The sequence below is a fragment of the Schistocerca piceifrons genome, chromosome X (genome assembly GCF_021461385.2).
Source record: "Schistocerca piceifrons isolate TAMUIC-IGC-003096 chromosome X, iqSchPice1.1, whole genome shotgun sequence".
Lineage (NCBI taxonomy): Eukaryota > Metazoa > Arthropoda > Insecta > Orthoptera > Acrididae > Schistocerca > Schistocerca piceifrons.
This window is the reverse complement of record NC_060149.1, coordinates 92,331,109-92,350,334: the sequence shown is the minus strand read 5'-3', so window position 1 is coordinate 92,350,334 and position 19,226 is coordinate 92,331,109. Positions and strand designations below refer to the sequence as shown.

General features: G+C 39.2%; 1 protein-coding gene across 1 annotated transcript in view; it reads right to left on the bottom strand.

The window, feature by feature from the left end:
* Positions 1–19,226, bottom strand: part of LOC124721276 (regulator of G-protein signaling 7) — a 268,298-nt gene that overhangs the window by 69,848 nt on the left and 179,224 nt on the right. Inside the window, exon 9 of the mRNA XM_047246160.1 lies at positions 14,433–14,659. Coding sequence (XP_047102116.1) covers positions 14,433–14,659 — 227 coding nt within the window. The remainder of the gene's footprint in view (positions 1–14,432; positions 14,660–19,226) is intronic.

The window sequence follows — 19,226 nt, the reverse complement described above, 5'->3', positions numbered from 1 at the left end:
CCCATCATGTTATGCTAAAATTTAACGTAGGGTTCCATTTTAAAAAAACAAAGATGGCCTCATATCTCTGTAATAAAAAACAGCACAAACATGAAATGTGATGTATTCAAGTAGCCCCTGTCCCTGCAATTCACTGTCCAAACAGCATCTTCGTATCTATTACAGTTGGGGAGATACAAGGTGTGTTATGACTTAGCTGCCTCACCCTGTATGTTCCTTATCATTGTGTATGTCGAAGCATGATTGTGTGTCCCTTCTGAAAACAAAGCACCATATCTGAATTTCAGCATTATTTTAAAACTTTATTAATGTAACATTGTCAATAGTGATATCTCTCATGTAGTTTTAGAACAAAATGAAACATCACTTATGGTATCTGTTCCCAATTCTGTCATCATGGCCATCTTCAATCCTAATTTGTCTTTTGAAACAAAAATGAAATTAGCCAATGCACACAATCATCAGGTGAACCAGAAAGAAGTATTTAAGCATTTTAATAGGAATCAATCAAATCTCATAAATTACCAATAACAATATCAGAAAGTTCATTCCAAATGACATAAGAATATTATTTACCCGAGTACACTAGAGTGCTAAGTTGCTTAGGACAGAGCCTTCACAATGGAATGAAAATACATATTTCGTCAATGCTCTACACCCAGTTATTAAAAGCTGTAAATGATCCAGCTGAGAGAGGTTATAAGCTCTTGGAGGACCACAATAAATAATTTGCATAAAATGAGAAACAGAAGTACCATATTCTTTGGGCTGTATCTGGGTATTGCCATTGGTTTCCAGGCCATAAAAAACTTTATTACAGAATAAGATTTTTTAAAAGAAAATGTGTTTTAATTTTCATATTTTCCTCACAATTGTTGAACATTGTAGGTTTATAAATTATATTATTAAAGTGAGAACAATAATACTGATAATTAAATTGCACTTTATTGGATAATCAACTATTTGTGTAAAATATTTTTTGAGATCAAAATAAACAAAATTTTTTATCTGATTTTTCATCTGCCTCTACCCCCAGATGTAGGTGGTTTAGGGGCAACCTTTACCCCTTAACATGCAAGTCATTTTTTTGTGGAATGGAACCAAACTTAATAGATAGCAAAAGGAAAAATACAAATTTCAAAAACAAAAGTCACCTTTGTGTACATCAGTGACCTGACTGACAAAACTTGTGGCTCTATGAGGTTATTCACAGGTGGTACAGTTGTACACCAGAAGGCAACCTCATTCAAAATTTTTTTATTAAATACAAGGAGATTACATCTGCAGATGATCAGAGCTTGCTGTAAAGACCAATAACTGACCCAAAACAGAAATAAATGTAATGTATGATGTATAACTAGGGAAAAGATCCAATATTGTTTGATACATGAGCAGTGATCAGTTACTAGAATTAGTCATAGCCATAAAGTATCTAGGAGTATCTGCACACGGAGATTTACAGTGGTAGACATAAATCTGTCCATGGGGAATGCAGGTGCAGACACAGATTTATAACAAGAATCATAAGGAAGCCTCTTTCAGGCCAGTGACAGACAATGACACATCTGCCATGGGCCTAATTTCATCCTTTGTAAACTTCCCTCATCACCATCCTCTCCTGAATGTTGCCCTCTTGGCAAGGAGCTTATCAACACTACTGCACCCTTTCATCAGATATCAGATGCATTAACGTGTAACGTAGCTCATCAGATCACATGAGCTTTTTCTAAGCTTTGATCGCCCAATGGCACTGTACCTGCGCCAGTTCCAATTCCCTGTGACATGTGACATGAGGAAAGCAGAAATACAAATCTGAGGTGATGGCTTCTGTACTTCACAGTGAGAAGGTGGTTCTAGAGGAATGGCTGTTTGCTAGTTGTTGCTGTCCATCACTGAATAGGTGACTGATTTGCTGCGCTGTACCCCATCTTTTCACTGTTACACTCTACAATATTCAATGGAAATCCAATCAATACACTGTTGCTCATGACTTCTCTTGTGGCAGAAGTTTTTGACAAATTTAGATACACCCTTGATATTATGGCACATGGTAAGCGTAGTACCTGCATGCGCTGTGAAGTGAAGTGTGCCACGCAATGGGCACCTGTTATTTTATGATGATCAAATGCACTTATATAGTTCACTCTGTCAATTATACATTTCACTGTCATGTCAATGTGCACTACATGTTCTGATGACATCCCAGTCATCAGACACACCAAGCTATTCCACTCATCATGGCGATAGAAGTGACCTTCCTCTCACTCTCGAACATAGTAGCTATCTACAATTCAACTGATGAATAGTAGATATTATGATAAGTAATGGCCCCATAACTCTCTCTTGAGGTATACTGGATGGTGCATTTGCTTCTGACTATACAGGGTGTATCATAATTAATGTATAAATGCACACAGTTGAAAGTACACAGAACTAGAAGCGAAAAAGGTTCATGAAATGTGGGCTCTAAAATGCATACCTTAACAGAATACTTCTTCATCTTTTATATTGTAAACAAATCTTGTCTACTGCAATCTCTCTCATTTCCATATTTTGATAGGTAATAATGTGGACCAAAATAATACAAAATTGTCCAGTAAATGGGCTCTAAGGCACATACCTTAAAAGCTATGAGGACTTCTTCATTGTCATGACTATGAAACACATCTCTTCCACTGAGTGAGTGCTCATAGCTCTTAAGGTGTATGTTTTATAGCCCATGTTTACAGAGACTTTCTTGCTTCCAGTACCATGTATTTTCAACTGTATGAACTGTATGCATTTATGCCACTGATTATGATATACTCTGTATTTTGGGATCTGTTATCATCCAAATGCATCTGGAATTTTTTATAGTGAAATATGTGAAAGTATAATAAGTGGATTTTATTTAACTGTCTGTTTTCTTCCAGTGTGAGTTTTAAAATAAGTATATCATGTTGTGCAAGTGACTGATATAGTGACTGTCCGAAAGTGCACAAGATACAAAGGCTTTTTATTAGAGAAAGTAATATTAAATCAAACTGAGGCACATTTCATCAGACATAATCTATTTAACAATCTACAACATGGTTTTAGAAAAGGAAGATCTATTGTAACAGCAGTAGCAGTTTTTATACATGAAATGTTAAAGAAGCTAGATGAAAATGATACAAGGTAACAGGCACCTTCCTGGATATGAGTAAGGCTTCTGATACTATGAATCAACAATTCTATTGCATAAATTAGAAGCATATGGGATGAGAGAGGCAGCCTTACAACTACTTACCTCCTATTTAAAAGACAGGAAACAGTGTGTCAAGTTCACTTATAAAAGCAATGAACAGTTGGTAACAACCAAATCAACCCACAAGATACTTCAAGGTGGTGTGCCCCAAGGAAGTATATTGGGGCCTTTTCTGTTTCCTGTGTATGTTAATGATTTAACTGACCCTCACAACGCCAAGGTTGTAAGCTATGCTGATGACACATCTTTTGTCAGATGGGGCCATGATGTGCAAACTATTACAAACAGTAGTGAAATCAATTATAATTTTCTGTCAAGTTATCTTACTGCAAATAAGCTACTTGTAAATAAAGAGAAGACAGTGACAATGCAATTTATGCTTAGCTATAGTCAGAACATAAACAGCCAAACAAACAAACACAATTTTTTGGGCATAATTATTGACAAACACCTGTCATGGAAAGAACATATAGACCAAATCTGTAAGAAAATCAGTACAAATATATAACTGCTGAAAAGGGTCTCAGCCTTCCTGGAACATGATGGCTTGAGACTAATATACTTCGGAGTGATACATACTAACCATGTACTCTATGTACATCCTGCAGGCAATAATGTTTGCGAAACAAAATCCAGAATATAATGTAACAAATCTGTGATAGGTGCAGTCGGTAGGTCTGAGAGGGTGGGGAGGCCGAAGGGAAGGTGAGAGGTGAGTGGAAAATGAGGGTAGATGAGGGGGAAAAAGAAAGATTAATGGGTCTGTTGATGAAATAGAAGGCTGTGTAATGCTGGATTTGGAGCAGGGAAGGAGATAGGTGGGTGAAGGACAGGGACTGGCAAAGACTGAGGTGAAGAGGTTTATAGGAATGTAAGAATACTACAGGGAAAGTTATCACTTGCATAGTTCAGGAAAGCTGTTGTTTGTAGGAAGGATCCAGATGGTACAGACTGTTAAACAGACATTGGAGTGAAGCCTGTTGTGTTGGGAAGCATGTCAGCAACTTGGTGGTCCAGCTGTCTCTATGCCACAGTTTGTCACTGGACATTCATGCAGATAGACAGCTTATAGTTTGTCACACCCACATAGAATGCAGCACAGTGGTTGCAGCTTACTTTGTAGGTCACATAACTGCTTTCACAGGTAGCCGTGCCTTTGATGGGATAGTTGATGCTTGTGACTGGAGTGCAGTAGGTGGTAGTGTGAGGATGTATGGGACAGGTCTTGCGTCTAGGTCTATTACAGGGACATGAGACATGAAGCAAGGGATTGGGACCAGGGATGGAGTAGGGATGGACAAGGATACTGTGTAGGTTTGGTGGGCGGTGGAATACCACTGTGGAAGGTGAGAGAAGGATAGTGGGGAGGATATTCCTCATTTCAGGGCACGAAGAGAGGTTGTCAGAACATTGGCGGAAAATGTGACTCAGTTGCTCCAGTCCTGGGTGGTACTGTGTCATGAGGGGAGTGCATCTTTAGGGCTGGATTGTGGGAACGTGGGAGGTGGTACATGACTGGAGAGACAAATCACAAGAAATCTGTTTCTGTACAGGATTGGGAGGGTAATTTTGGTCTGTGAAAGCCTCACTGACACCGTTGGTATATTTGGAGAGGGACTGCTTGTCACTACTGATGCAATGGCCACAGGTGGCTAGGTTTTATGGATGGGACTTCTTGGTATGGAATGGGTGACAGCTGTCAAAATGAAGGTATTGCTGGTGGTTGGTAGGTTTGATATGTACGGAGGTACTGATGTAGCCATCTCTGAGGGGAGGTCAACATCAAGGAAGGTAGCTTGCTGGGTTGAGGAGGTCCAGGTGAAGCACATGGGGAAGAAAGTGTTGCGGTCCTGGAGGTATGTGGATAGGGTGTTCTCACCCTCAGTCCAGATAATGAATATATTGCCAATGAATCTGAACCAGGTGAGGGATTTAGGTTACTGGGTGGCTAGGATGGATTCCTCTAGATGGTCCATGAATAGGTTGGTGCCATGTGGGTGCCCATTGATGTATGATGAATGTATTTGCATGTGATGTCTTCAAAGGAGCAGTGGGCCCTGTGGTAAAGGAGTCGATGAAGGAAATGGCTGGTGTCTTTGATGGGGTGTGCTGGTTGGAGAGTTTTTGGAAGTGGCATTATGCATTCTGCTCCAACCTGTTCACCTCCTACACCCCCTTAAAGTACACCTCTACAAAAGCCTCCAAACATCCCCTCATAGCTGGCAAACCCTGTCTTGCAGACCTAGTGCATTTAGCACAATCTGAGAAACTGCATTTAGCACAATCTGAGAAATTCCCTCCCACCACCATACAGAATCCAGAACCTAAACAGACCTGAAATACAGTGTTGAACTTTTTCTCCAAAAGCCTTAGTCCCACAGAAGTATCAGTCCTTTCCTTAACTTTTGCCCTGCTCTCAACTTCAGTCATGCTAGGCTTGTTAAACACCTTCTCTCCTTCTCCTGCTCCTTAGTCAGTTAGTTAGTTAGTTAAGTAGTTACTTTCATGATCCACACTTTTTTGCCCCCAACCCTACCAATCAAACTCAACCTAGCCTGAATCTGTTCACTCTTCCATTCAACCATGATTCACCCTCACTGTCCCAAATCAGCCTCTATTAACATTCCAGAATTTCATAACCTCAAACCTTGCCTCACCATAATACCCCAAATCCCTCAACATCAAAGCTAACCTTGCATCTGTATAAACAACTGCAACCCACTACCTAACAATTGATCCTGACCTTATAATCCTACCTGCCAGCAATGGATGGCTCCACCACTGTGGTTTTGAACCACACGGATTACCTGGCAGAAGAAGTCTGCTAGCCGTCAGCTTCATCCACCTACAAACCCAGCCAGAGTGACCCCATTCCAGAAATACAACAGGATCTCCAGTCTCTCTTCGAAACATTAGACCCATTAGAGAATCTCTCCCAAGAATCTGTCTCTCTCCTCAACCCTACTACTCCCCATACTCCAACCTTCTACATGCTTCCTAAACATCCATGAACCCTACCATTCAGAACGTCCCATTGTGGCCAGTTACTGTGTCCCCACTGAGAGAATCTCTTCTCTTATTGACCAATCCTCCTATAGCAAAGACACCATCCATTTTGTCCACCGACTGTCCACAGTTCCTGTTCCTTTACAACATGGTGCTCTGCTTGTCACTGTTAATACCACGAACCCTCTAGACTAAAATCCCTAATGCTCATGGCTTTGCCACTATGGAACACCAACTTTTGCAACACCCAACTGGTTTCAACCATGCAACCTCCTTCCTGGTAACCATTACAGTTGGCCACAATTACTTCACCTTTGAAGGCATCATCTAAAAACAAATATGTGCTAAAGCAGTGTGCACCCACATCGCACCAGCTAATGCCAAGCTATTCATGGGCCACCTAGAGGAATCCTTCCTAACCTCCCATAATCCCAAACCCCGCACCTGGTTCAGATTCATGATGATTGATTTGTGGTTTGGACTGAGGATGGGGACAAATTATCTGCTTTCCTCCTGAACCTCAATACCTCCTCCTCCTTTCACTTCATCTAGTTCTCCTCAACTCAATAGGAAACCTTCTTCCACGTTGACCTCCATCTCAAAAATGGCTACATCAGCACCTCTGTCCACGTCAAACCTACCCACCACCAATAGCACTTCCACTTCAACAGCTGCCACCCACTCCATACCAAGAATTCCCTTCAGTACATCCTAGTTATCCATTGTTGCTGCGTCTGTATTGATGAGCAGTCTCTCTCCAAATATACCAAGGGTATCACTGAGGCCTTCACAGGCCAAAATTACCCTTCCTACCTTGTACAAAAACAGATATCCCACACCCTGTCTCTCTGCTCACCTACCACCTCCAACTTTCTCACCATCTGGCCATAAAGAAGCACTCCGCTCATGACTCAGTACCACCCAGGACTGGACCAACTGAATCACATTCTCCACCAGGGTTTTGACTACCTCTCGCCATGCCCTGAAATGAGGAATATCCCACCTACTATCCTTGCCATACCTCCCACAGTGATTTCCACTACCCACTGAACTTACATAACATCTTTCTCCATCCTCATTCCATCTCTGCTCTCAACTCATTGCTACATGGATCATTGCCCCGTAATAGACCTAGATGCAAGACGTGGACCATACATCCTCCCATAACCACTTACTCCACTCCGGTCACCTACCCCTTCAATGGCAGGGCTACCTGTCAAAGCAGTCATGTGATCAAAAAACTAACTGCAACCACTGTGTTGTGTTCTATGTGGGCATGACAACCAACAAGCTGTCTGTTCACATGAATGTCCACTGACACACTGTGGCCTAGAGACAGCTGGACCACCCAGTTGCTGAACAACCTTCATTTCAATGACTGTTTCATAGTCTGTGCCATCTGGACCCTTCGTACAAACACCAGTTTTTCTGAATTTCACAGATGGTAACTTACCCTGCAATATATCTTAAGTTTCCACAACCTTAGCCTCTACCTATGCTAGTCCCTGTCATGCACCCTCCTATCCTGTTCCCTGCTCCCACTCCAGCACTACACAGCCTTTTATTCCACCAACACACTCACTACCGTCTCCTTTTTTCCCCCTCCTCTACATCTCTCCTTTTCCAATCACCTTCCTGCTGCACCCCTACCTCCTCAACCTCCCTGCTTGCACCTAGCATGCCTAGCCTGTCCCCACCAATTCCCTGCATGCTCCCACAAGCAGCACTACACCCTCCCACACCCATAGCCTGCTATCCCTCCCCCTCCCTTCCTTGGCCTCCTCCTTACCCCCAGCACTCAGATTGCTTCTCCTATCAGATGCAGTAGCTCACAGTCTGGCCTCAGTAGCTGGAGACAATGGTCACATGTGTAAGTTGTAATTACATGAATGTGTGTGTGTTTTCTACATTGGAAGAAGGCCTTTTGTTTGAAAACTCACTTGTATTGAGTCTGCAACTCAACATCTCCTCTATATGAAGAGTATCAATCTACCCATTTCATAATACTGTCATTGAACAATTAAAGTCTTTAATAATGTCTGCATACGGTGGAATACGTTGGATCCAAAGATATCATCCTCATTGTTCATAACAATAGTGTGAGCAGAAAGACTTTTTAACATGCAGTGCATGTTTCCTGGCTAGTATTTACTTTCCTGGCATTAGGATTTATAATTTTTCACTTCAAATAAAACCCGGCAGGCCTGTATTGTGCATTCTCTGGATTCTTCAAAAAATACATTTTTTATGTTTGATATTGTTCATATGTCGAAATCCACCACGAATAAGTGTAAAACAAAGCAAAATGTTAACAAGACAGATCATTTTCATGACATTAATAACCATCCAGTGATGTTGCCAGCACAATATAGCCATCCCGAACTGCTTTTTGAGAATAAAAAAAACTCATTACTTAAGTATTGGTCCCATACTTTCATTCTTCTACATAAAAGCAGAGCATAAAATTATCTTTAAGACTTTCCAATGAAAATAATGTAGTTGTATTCAAACACACAACAAAACATACGTTTGACCTATCTAGGTAGATAACTCAGACTGGGATCCTCCTTCATGCAATTGTGAAATGGTGGAAAACAGTTTGTGTTTAAAAGCGAAACATTTAGTGAACCACACAAAGAAGCTGTTCGAACCACCATTGATAGTGAAGTGTTGGCAGAAGAGCCAACACCATGTTGCTAGAGGAGGCCGAAATGCACGCTTTTAAGCTCACGCAGATTGGCGCGAGGTCTGGAACAAGGTAAAGTAATTATCCTATAAAGAAAAGAACGTAGTTCTTGGAATACTTAACTTTAATCCACAATTGGAGAACATCTCTCTTGACTGTACATGCTTCAAGATAAATATCAAGTGCTATGGCGCCTTGCTAGGTCATAGGAAATGACGTAGCTGAAGGCTATGCTAACTATCGTCTCGGCAAATGAGAGAGTATTTGTCAGTGAACCTTTCCTAGCAAAGTCGGCTGTACAACTGGGGCGAGTGCTAGGACAACTCTTTAGACCTGCCGTGTGGCGGCACTCGGTCTGCAATCACTGACAGTGGCGACATGCGGGTCCGACGTATACTAACGGACCGCGGCCGATTTAAAGGCTACCACCTAGCAAGTGTGGTGTCTGGCGGTGACACCACAGATAGCCTAATGCAGTTTTTAAGAGATGTGTTTCACTGGCTGACTGTACACGTCTGTCCCTTAATGTATTCAAAGAACTGTGACTGACACCCAAACAACAGGGAACAAACATGCATCAGTTTTAAAAAATAGTGTATTGATAATGGCTAGACACTAGCCGAAATCTGGATTTGCACAAGAGGGGGGGAGGGGGGGGGAGATAGAGAGAAAGAGAGAGAGAGAGAGAGAGAGAGAGAGAGAGAGAGAGAAGAGGTGCCTGACTGCTGCACTCTTATCATTTATAAATGTCCCCTAAAGATTGCTTTATGATTGCAAACATTTCAGTCTTTAGTTTTAGCTACACAAACCTTTCTTCACGTCTGGACTTCACTATACTAGGTTACTCATAAGATCAGTAGTAGAAGATTAGTGAACTCTAAGGTCACTGATGCTAAGTGAAAGTGTTTGCTCTGTAGCACCTTGTTATATACAAACATTGGAAAATCCAGGATGGAATGTAACAGTATTATGAAAAGGATAGATGCTACTCACCATAAATGGAGATGCTCAGTTGCAGATAGGCACAACAAAAGGACTGTCAAAACATGAGCTTTCAGCCAATTAGGCCTTTGTCAAAAGCCAGAGACTGTGGTCATGTGTGTGCGAGTTGCGTTTGCGTGAGTGTGTATGTGTTTGTTGTCTTCTTCTGACAAGGGCCTAGTTGGCTGAAAGTCCACTTTCTGACCATCTTTTAGTTGTGTTTATCTGTGACTCTGTATCTTCGTTATGTGGAGAGTAGCAACTACCCTCTTCATAGTATTGTTACCTTGTTATATACACTAGATAATACTTCTGTACATACTTACCAATATTCTTATAAATAATTTTGATAAAATTTATTATGAGAAAAGCCCAGATTTTACTGATAGCTCAAGAAAAATTTTAAAATTTAAATGTGTTCCACCAACAGAGATAAAATATTGTGTACCATACACATGTATCTCACTGCCATCTTCAATAAATTTGTACTTTTATTGAATCCAATGTGCAACTTTTCCTTTAGTGATGTACTTTAATGTGTGTGTGTGTATGTGTGTGTTTCAGATGGAGTTGCAACTGCATGGTAAATACAATTATTAATGTGTAATATGCTCACTGTAAACTTCTGCCCCAGAGACTTACAATACATGAAAAACATCTCCTACCAACCTATACATTCCTTTATTGGTGAAAATTTCCATTCAGAATAGAGTGCTTTAGAATAACCTCTAATGCAATAATATCTAATAGAATAATCTCTAATGCGAGACAGGCAGAAAAACACACATGCAAAAATCATATGTAATACTCAGATAAATATTTGTTCTTGAAAATGAGATTAAATTTTCAAAATGTGTTGCACTAAGCATGAAAACAATATGTAACTGGTGCAATGTTCTGTTGTTTAAATAATTACATGAACATATGTTGTGCATCAGCAGATGGTTTCTTTTCTTTATCATGGTCCCAGTTTGTTTCTGGAATGAAGAGCCATTGCCTCAGTTTACTTTGTACTTGTGTGTGTGTGTGTGTGTGTGTGTGTGTGTGTGTGTTTGAATGAGATAAAGAGAAACAGACTCACACAGCACTGGTGCATGAGAAGGTATGTTACCTTCTTTCATCCCAGTAGCTCCAGCCCCATGTATCTGAAGCTGTGAGTGAAGAGTGCATTTACTTCTGTACTGACTGATTTTTTATGATTGTCTACTTCCCTGTTGATTTATAATTTCCCACTTGCATCATCTATTCTTTTTTTTATTTATTATATTTGTAATTCACTAATAAATCAAGTTCATGCAGAGATTGGATTGAGGAATGTACCTCCACTTGCTATTTACTTCATGTAGACAATTTTTAATGTAATGGACGAATGAATAAGTTCTTTGTCAGAACCATTTTAATTATGAGCACAAATTTTAATTTCTGTCATGATTTTGTGTACAGCACAATAGATAAAATTCAGAGATAGAAATAGATAAAATTCAAAAACAGAAATAGATCAAATTCAGAAATCTATACTTCTAACTTGTTATTCACACCTGCAGTAGGTATGATAAAAAAAAACACACATTCCAAAATTATTACTGTCTTTCATGAGATACTATATCATTTGTTAAATAATGGATGTTTAGCAGAAGAGACTCTTTCAGAAATAATAAGTGTTCAATAGAAGAGACTCTTTCAGATTGAAAATTACACAAACTTGTTTATACCATCTATTTTAGGAGTAAAGGAGACCAGTCACTGAAAAGCAGAAGCATTGAGTCATCGACAGGGAAACACACACACAAAAAAAAAAAAAAGAAAATTTGCTAGTTTTTGGAATAAAGCCTTTTGTGAGCAAGAGAACACACGAACACACACACACACACACACACACACACACACACACACACACACACACACAAACACTCACAAGCACCTGTGTTCTTGCATATAGCCAGCGGTATGTACAGTACCACTCTAAAGTATTTCGTAGTTGTGGTGTTATGTTATCAGTACTGCTTGCATGCAGTCACAACAGAGCAACCTACACAACTGTGTCACTCAATCTAGAGCTTCACACCACTGTGGTTACATGTCTAGTAAACCAGCACAGTTATGCAAGAACAATGATATTCCTTTAGCTGAAAAGTATTTTGTAATTTGCTTTGATGGTACGATATTCATTAACTATTGTTACTTAGGCTTTGAGACAATGTTTGTTTGTTTGTAGAGACAACTAGAAGCATGAAAAAATACAAAAACTACTTGGCCGACGCAAGACAAGCTGTTTAGCATGCTTTGAAAAAGGGAAAGTCACAATCTAGAACTGCTAGAGACTATGGCATATCACAACAACTAATAAGCCTGTGGAGTCAATGGCAAAAACAGAAGGGAACAGTAGCCAACAAGCCATGGTCAGAGCATCCTCAAAAAGCAAGGTGGGAGGACAGAATGATTTGTAAGCAGTCAGCTACTGATCTAAGAAAAATGATTCAACAAATTAGGGATGATCTAGAGCAGCAGTATGGACTGAACCTGCATGTGTCTACTGTAAAATATCACCAAGTAGCATGTGATTTAAATGGTACAGGACCACATTTGAACCACTCATAAATTTAAAAAATAGGAATGCCAGGATAGAGTTTGCAAAGAAACATCAAACACGAAATACTGCAGATTGATCCAAGTTTTAATGGAGTGATGAAAGTAAATTTAATATATTTTCTTCCAGTGGTGTGCACTGTATAAGTCAACCGAAAAACCAAAGGTATAACTAAAAGTAACAGATACCACCCATCAAACATGATGGTGGCAGAGTCATGCTGTGGGGATGTTTTTCTAGACATGGGGTTGGTCCTCTAGCCCAAACAGAAGAAAAATAGATCATTTCTTGTACAGTGACATTTTAGAAAAGAATATGGTTCCAGAAGGAAGACAGAATATGCGACAGTATTGGGTATTTCAGCAGGACAATAATTGAAAACACACCTCTGGCCACTTAAAAAAAATCTTTTCACTTAGAAAAAATCAAACTTCTGGTGTCCAAGCCAGATCTCAGATCTAAATCCAAATGTACACCTTTGGGATGCATTGGATTGATATGTTCATCATAGAAGCTACTCAAACAGGGATCAATTTGCTGCTGCCTTATTGGACGAATGGTCAGAATGCCCACGTAACATATTACAAAAACTTGTGGATTCAGTGCCAAATAGATGTGCAGCTGTGATCAAAGCCTATGGGTATGCAATGAAATACTGATTTATTCTTCAGATTCCAAAGTAGTTTTGTTTTATTTTTACATACTTAGATCTACAAATTACTTTTGAGCCTAAAAAATTGTTATTTCTGTTTTGATGTATGCTAACTTTGTTTAAAGTAAATGTAGTTTTGTAATAAATGGATTATAATTACATACTTTTCAGTTATTCACTGGCAGTTTACACACTTATCTTTCTGTAATTGTAACTAATGCTGTCTGCAAAATACGTTTAGCACTGCTGTAGGGGCACAGGCATGTGTGAAAATGCATGCCTTTGTGTGTGTGTGTGTGTGTGTGTGTGTGTGTGTGTGTACTTTTACTCTAGATAGAGAAAGGATATATTCCAAAACCAGCAAGTTTTATTCCTTTTTTGTGTGCCCATGTCAACAGCCCAACGCTTCTGCTTCTCAGTGGGTGCTCTCCTTTACTCCTAAAGTATTTCAATTCTACTTGAATTTTCCTTCTGTGTTTATATCATCCATTGTTGAGTATAAATCTTAAATTACAGTATAATGTAAGTTGTGTCTTTTGTTGTGGCACTAATAATCAATAAGACTCTAAAAATTGTGCAGTCGAGTAAAAGCTGTGATTATCACCCCATCTATAAAATGTTAATAGGTGCTACACTATGTGAGCAAGCTAGCAAGGACTATCCATGTCATCTGACAGTCAGCTTGTGTCATATGTGTTGGGACCATTTTTCTTAGCAGCCTCAAATTGATGACTTTCCAGAAATAGAGAAATATGTCATCAATCTGCTACCTACAATCTTGAAAATGAATAGATATGGTTGGGTTTCACTCTACTGGTGCTTGAAGAATTCATATTCATTCCTAGAAATGAGTTGTCGCACATGCAAGGATATTGGGAAAAATAAACTACTTTGGGTGATGGGGGAAGAACAGTTGCTACTCTCCTTTGTTTCTGAAAAGTTTCATTCGCTCTGGAGATGGCTCAAATGAAGTAGAAAATTTACTTGTGTGGCAAGGTAGTTAGATGTTTCAGAAAGTAAAGCCTATGTTAAATGTTGTGTATTCAAATACTACTTCACCTTTCAAACACATTTGTTGAGCACAGAGTCTTACATTGTAAGGAACTGTACATTCTCAAAAATCTCACCCTTAGGAAACTATATTCATGCACTATCTCTAAACTTTTTTGTTATAAGCTAATTAAAACATGATTTCAAAAATAGAAAGTAAGTTATTTCATAAAACAAAAGAGGAACACTCACCATGGTGAGGTACCTCACAAAAAATCAACTGAGAACTACAAAATATACTCACGCCTCCGCTACTTTAGAAACTTTAATATTCCGTCTATCTAAACGCTTCCTTAGCATAGCTATATGTCTCTTTAAATGTTCCACAGGTGTAGCAAGATCAGTTTCCAATGTTGAGGGTGAAATGCGACCTCCAGCCACACCCAACTGTAGATGCTTACTACTTTTCAATGGTTTATTCATTCTGCAGGCTTTTTTTATATCAATTTCAGTAGTATTTACACACCCTGGCTGTAACAGAATGAGTTATTGTTTCATTATAATGTTTTATACACTTTCTGAATAGGCATAATACATCATGAATGTGGCCACAATATTTTTCGGTAGGGATAATCATGGAAAATGCAATACAGTTTCAGTACTTGCAATTGGCATTTATTTCAAGTTTGTTCGAGACAATTAACATAAAGTAAACAAAAACTGAGGTGTAATTTTTAAAGAGAGGAAGTGCAGGGCTGCAGATGTCACTTACTGAAAAGCCACTTCCAAATTACCCATTCTGTTACAATAATTTAAATGGTTATATGTGAGTGGTGTTTACAATTATGCAGCTGAGTAGTACTTTCAAAGTAACAACGCATCTCACAGTAAGCTGGTCATTTACATGCTACATAGACTGTACTCACATTTGACATTAGGAAACAGAATAATATAAGATTTTAGACTTGTGTGCACGTGATTTAAATTCATAAACAGATGGTTATCAAAATAATGGCTACATTTTGATGAACATTATTCATATGGTATTGGGTCACATTTAACCTGTTGGAAAATGCAATAAATGCAGAGAGATGCTTAAGGATTTCCTTAGAAATTCTATATTAATGTGTAATTAATACAGAATTTCTAAGGAAATCCTTCACCACCTGTCTGCATCTATTGCATTTTCCAACAGGGTAAATGTGGCCCAATACCATGTGAATAATGTTTGTCAGAATGTCTAATGCAGCACTTAATTTCATGAGTAATTATGGAAAAGGAAATTACAGTGGGTTTGCTATTCTGGAATTAACCACATCCTCTCTGAGGTTTATCTGGGTGACTGGGTGAGCCATATGGGGTGAGGAAGTTAATTCACCAGCAGTATACCTGCAAGGCAGTGCCCTTGTATCAGAAAAAAAATCATATGATATATGCAGTTACCTAAAAGTCCCATAATATTTGGGTACACTTTGTCATTACCAAGTAACAACAATGCCAATTTACATAATTAAACTGCAGTTGACATAAGAGAACAACCTCCACATTTAAACATAGAAGGTGAGTACCTGCCACAAATAAACCAAAACCATTGCAGGTGAAAAGTCACTCGTTGGCAATACTTCCACCACTTATAAATGTTGTTTCCAGAATACAGATTGGCAATAATTGTTCAGTTACTGCAGTTCACAAAAGCATTGTGGTTTATACAAACAGGTTGCTCTAGATGCTGAGAGAGAGCTCTTTACTTTTCCTACTCTATATTTTTCCTGTTTTTTGTGACTGCAATTGTTGAGGGGAAGAAGGGCTGGGGTTATTCACTGTTTTCCAACATCCAAATGAGGATCAATAGCAAGTTAAGGAAAACTGTTTTGGGCTAGCAAGAACTTGGAATTCATAACACCAATTATCTGTTGCTTCTTGTGTTTTATGTGAACTATAAAATCTCATATTAAATGTCATCTGTCAAATCATATCAAAATTACATACATGGATTCATACTCAAAGCTCCAGAAAATAATGTTGTATTAGACCATGATGCATCAGTATGACAAGAGAAATGTGTCTAATCACCAGACTGGACAGAAATATTGATAGTTTCTCTACTGTTGACTGATGGTTTCTGTCACTGTAGACATTTTCCTGAAGGACACATGACACATTTTAACTTCCGAATGAATCTACCATTTCATTTAAAACATAGTGCAATAAAAAGTATCATCTGGCTTCTCTTACTGGTTTTGATCTGGCTCATGAATTTCACAGAATGTTTACCAACTTATGAGTGCAAGCTGAAAAGTAATGCCACTGAATTTTTATGTGAAAACTCTTAAAGCTTTTTGAATAAAACAAATGTTATTAACATTTTATACCTTTCTTCTTCATTTCTACACGTTTGCAACCGTCTGCCACTAAAGAGCTCCTAACTGTAGTGTGTAACATGGAGGTGTCTAACTTAACTATACTGGTGCATGAGAAACAGCACGCTATATTCTAGTTTTAAATCTGAAGAATTCATCCACACATGGAGCACCCTCTCCTTCAGCATCACAATGCCATACCACACACACACACACACACACACACACACATTGTGAAATCTGCAGCAATCTGATGCCTTGGATTCACAGTCATCATTCACCTTCCACACAGTCCTGACTGGGCCCCATCCAATTCTCATGTATTTCCAAAACTTAAAGAACACCTTCAAGGACTTCAATTTCATAGTGACCAAGTGGTGCAAGCAGAGGTGAGGTTGTGGCCCTGCCAACAAAGTCAATTATGGTATCAACAAACTGGTCCTTCATTTGGAGAACACATTCACTGCCAGGGAGGCTATGTTGAGAAATAAATACGTACACATGAAGAATAAACAAGCAGAGGGTTAATAACATTTGGTTGATGTAAAAAGCTTTCAGAATTTTCACATAAAAATTCAGAGGCATTACTTTTCAGCATGCCCTCATATAATAACTTAGTGATTACAGTGTTTTGTGTAGGGTAGCTCCAACAAGCATGTACATTCCTATTGTGCAAATAAAATTATCCCTTTCTCCAAGAGCATAATACAGTCACTAAGAAAGAATTTCTCCTAAAAATCAAATGGAAGTTTCAGGCTGAAATAAGGAACAAGTGATGGCAACAAGAAGTCAGCAACTTCAAAGGCTGTCTGATGCCATGGACATAAATAACTTCTATGCAGTAATTCATGAGCTCCATGGTCTAACTAGCTTTTCAACAGGTTCACTAAATTTACTGACAATTTCACAATCCTCACAGTAAGTCTTGAAGTTTAGACTGATGAGCCAAAACATTATGAGTAGCTGCTTAATACCTTGCTTGTCTGTCTTTGGAACAAAATACATCACTGATTCTGCATATCTAGGATTTGACAGTTTGTTGGTAGGTTTGTGGAGGTATGTGACATTAATTGTCAATGCACAGGTCATATAATTTGCATAAATAATGGGCCGCTGATTTGTGTATGTGGTGGTGGCACCCGATAGCGACCCAGAATTTGATCACCAAGACACCAACGTGAATTCATTATAATGCTTCTCGAACCACTGTAGCTCGGTTCCCACTCTACGACACAGACAATTATACTGCTTAAAGATGATACAGTCATCAGGAAAAACATCAAGCATGAAGCAATGCAGGTGGTTTGCAGCTGTAAGCGTATCTTTGATTAGTACCACAGGTTCCATGCAAGTGCAGGAGAATGTCTCCCATAGCATAATATGCTCCCACCAGCCTGCATCTGTGGAACACCACATGTTTTGATTCACTGTTCACCTCAAAGATGGTGTGGAGATGGCCCTCGATTTAGTGTAGCAAAAATGTGATTCACCTGAAGAGGAAACATGTTTCCATTGATCAATGGTTGAATCCTGATGGTCCACTGCAGTCATAACTAACAATGTCATTTGGTCGACATGTGAACACTTATGGATGGTCCGCTGCAGAGCTCCATGTTCAACAATATACAATGAAAGGCATGCTCTGAAACACTTGTGCACACACCAGCATCATGCTCTTTTGGCAGAGATGCCACAGATCACCATCTATTCTACTTTACAGAGCAGACAAGCCTCCAAATCTCATTTTCTGTGAAGAGTCATGGAAGTCCACCCATGTAGTGCCTAGCAGTAGCTTCACTTTCGTTCTACCTCTTTCCATAGATGCTCATGACAATAGCACATGAAGTATGACCAGCTTCACCATTTTTTAGATATTCATTCACAGGCTCTGCATAATAATAATCTTCCCTTTGCCAAAGTCACTCATCTCAATGGATTTCCCTATTTGCTGCCCATACCTTCACTATGGTTATCCCCCATCTGTGTTTGCCCACTTACATTCTTTTGTTACTCTGTCACATGCCTGCAACATTACCCATGTGGCATTCAACATTGCAGTGGGCAGTGGTCATAATGTTTTGACTTGCCCATGTGGAATGATGTAAGGAATACCTATTATAATTATAAACAGAAGCTCTACCACTTCAAAAGGCTTCCTTTACAATGTTCATCCATTAGCAGAAAAATTAAAGATGACAGATCCACTGACATAACAAGAATTCAGAGAAGTTCTAAAATGACTGCAACCTACGAAGGTTCAAATATTATTCGCAGTAGTTTTATTATAAATATTTACACTACTGGCCACTAAAATTGATACACCACAAATATGACGTGCTACAGACACAAAATTTAACTGACAGGAAGAAGATGCTGTGATATGCAAATGATTAGCTTTTCAGAGCATTCACACAAGGTTGGCACTGGTGGCGACACCTACAACGTGCTGACATGAGGAAAGTTTCCAACCGATTTCTCATACACAAACAGCAGTTGACTGGCTTTGCCTGGTGAAACGTTGTTGTGCTGCCTCGTGTAAGGAGGAGAAATGCGTACCATTACGTTTCCGACTTTGATAAAGGTCGGATTGTAGCCTATCGCGATTGCAGTTTATCGTATTGCGACATTGCTGCTCACACTGGTCGAGATCCAATGACTGTTAGCAGAATATGGAATCTGTGGGTTCAGGAGGGTAATGCAGAATGCCGTGCTGGATACCAACAGCCTCGTATCACTAG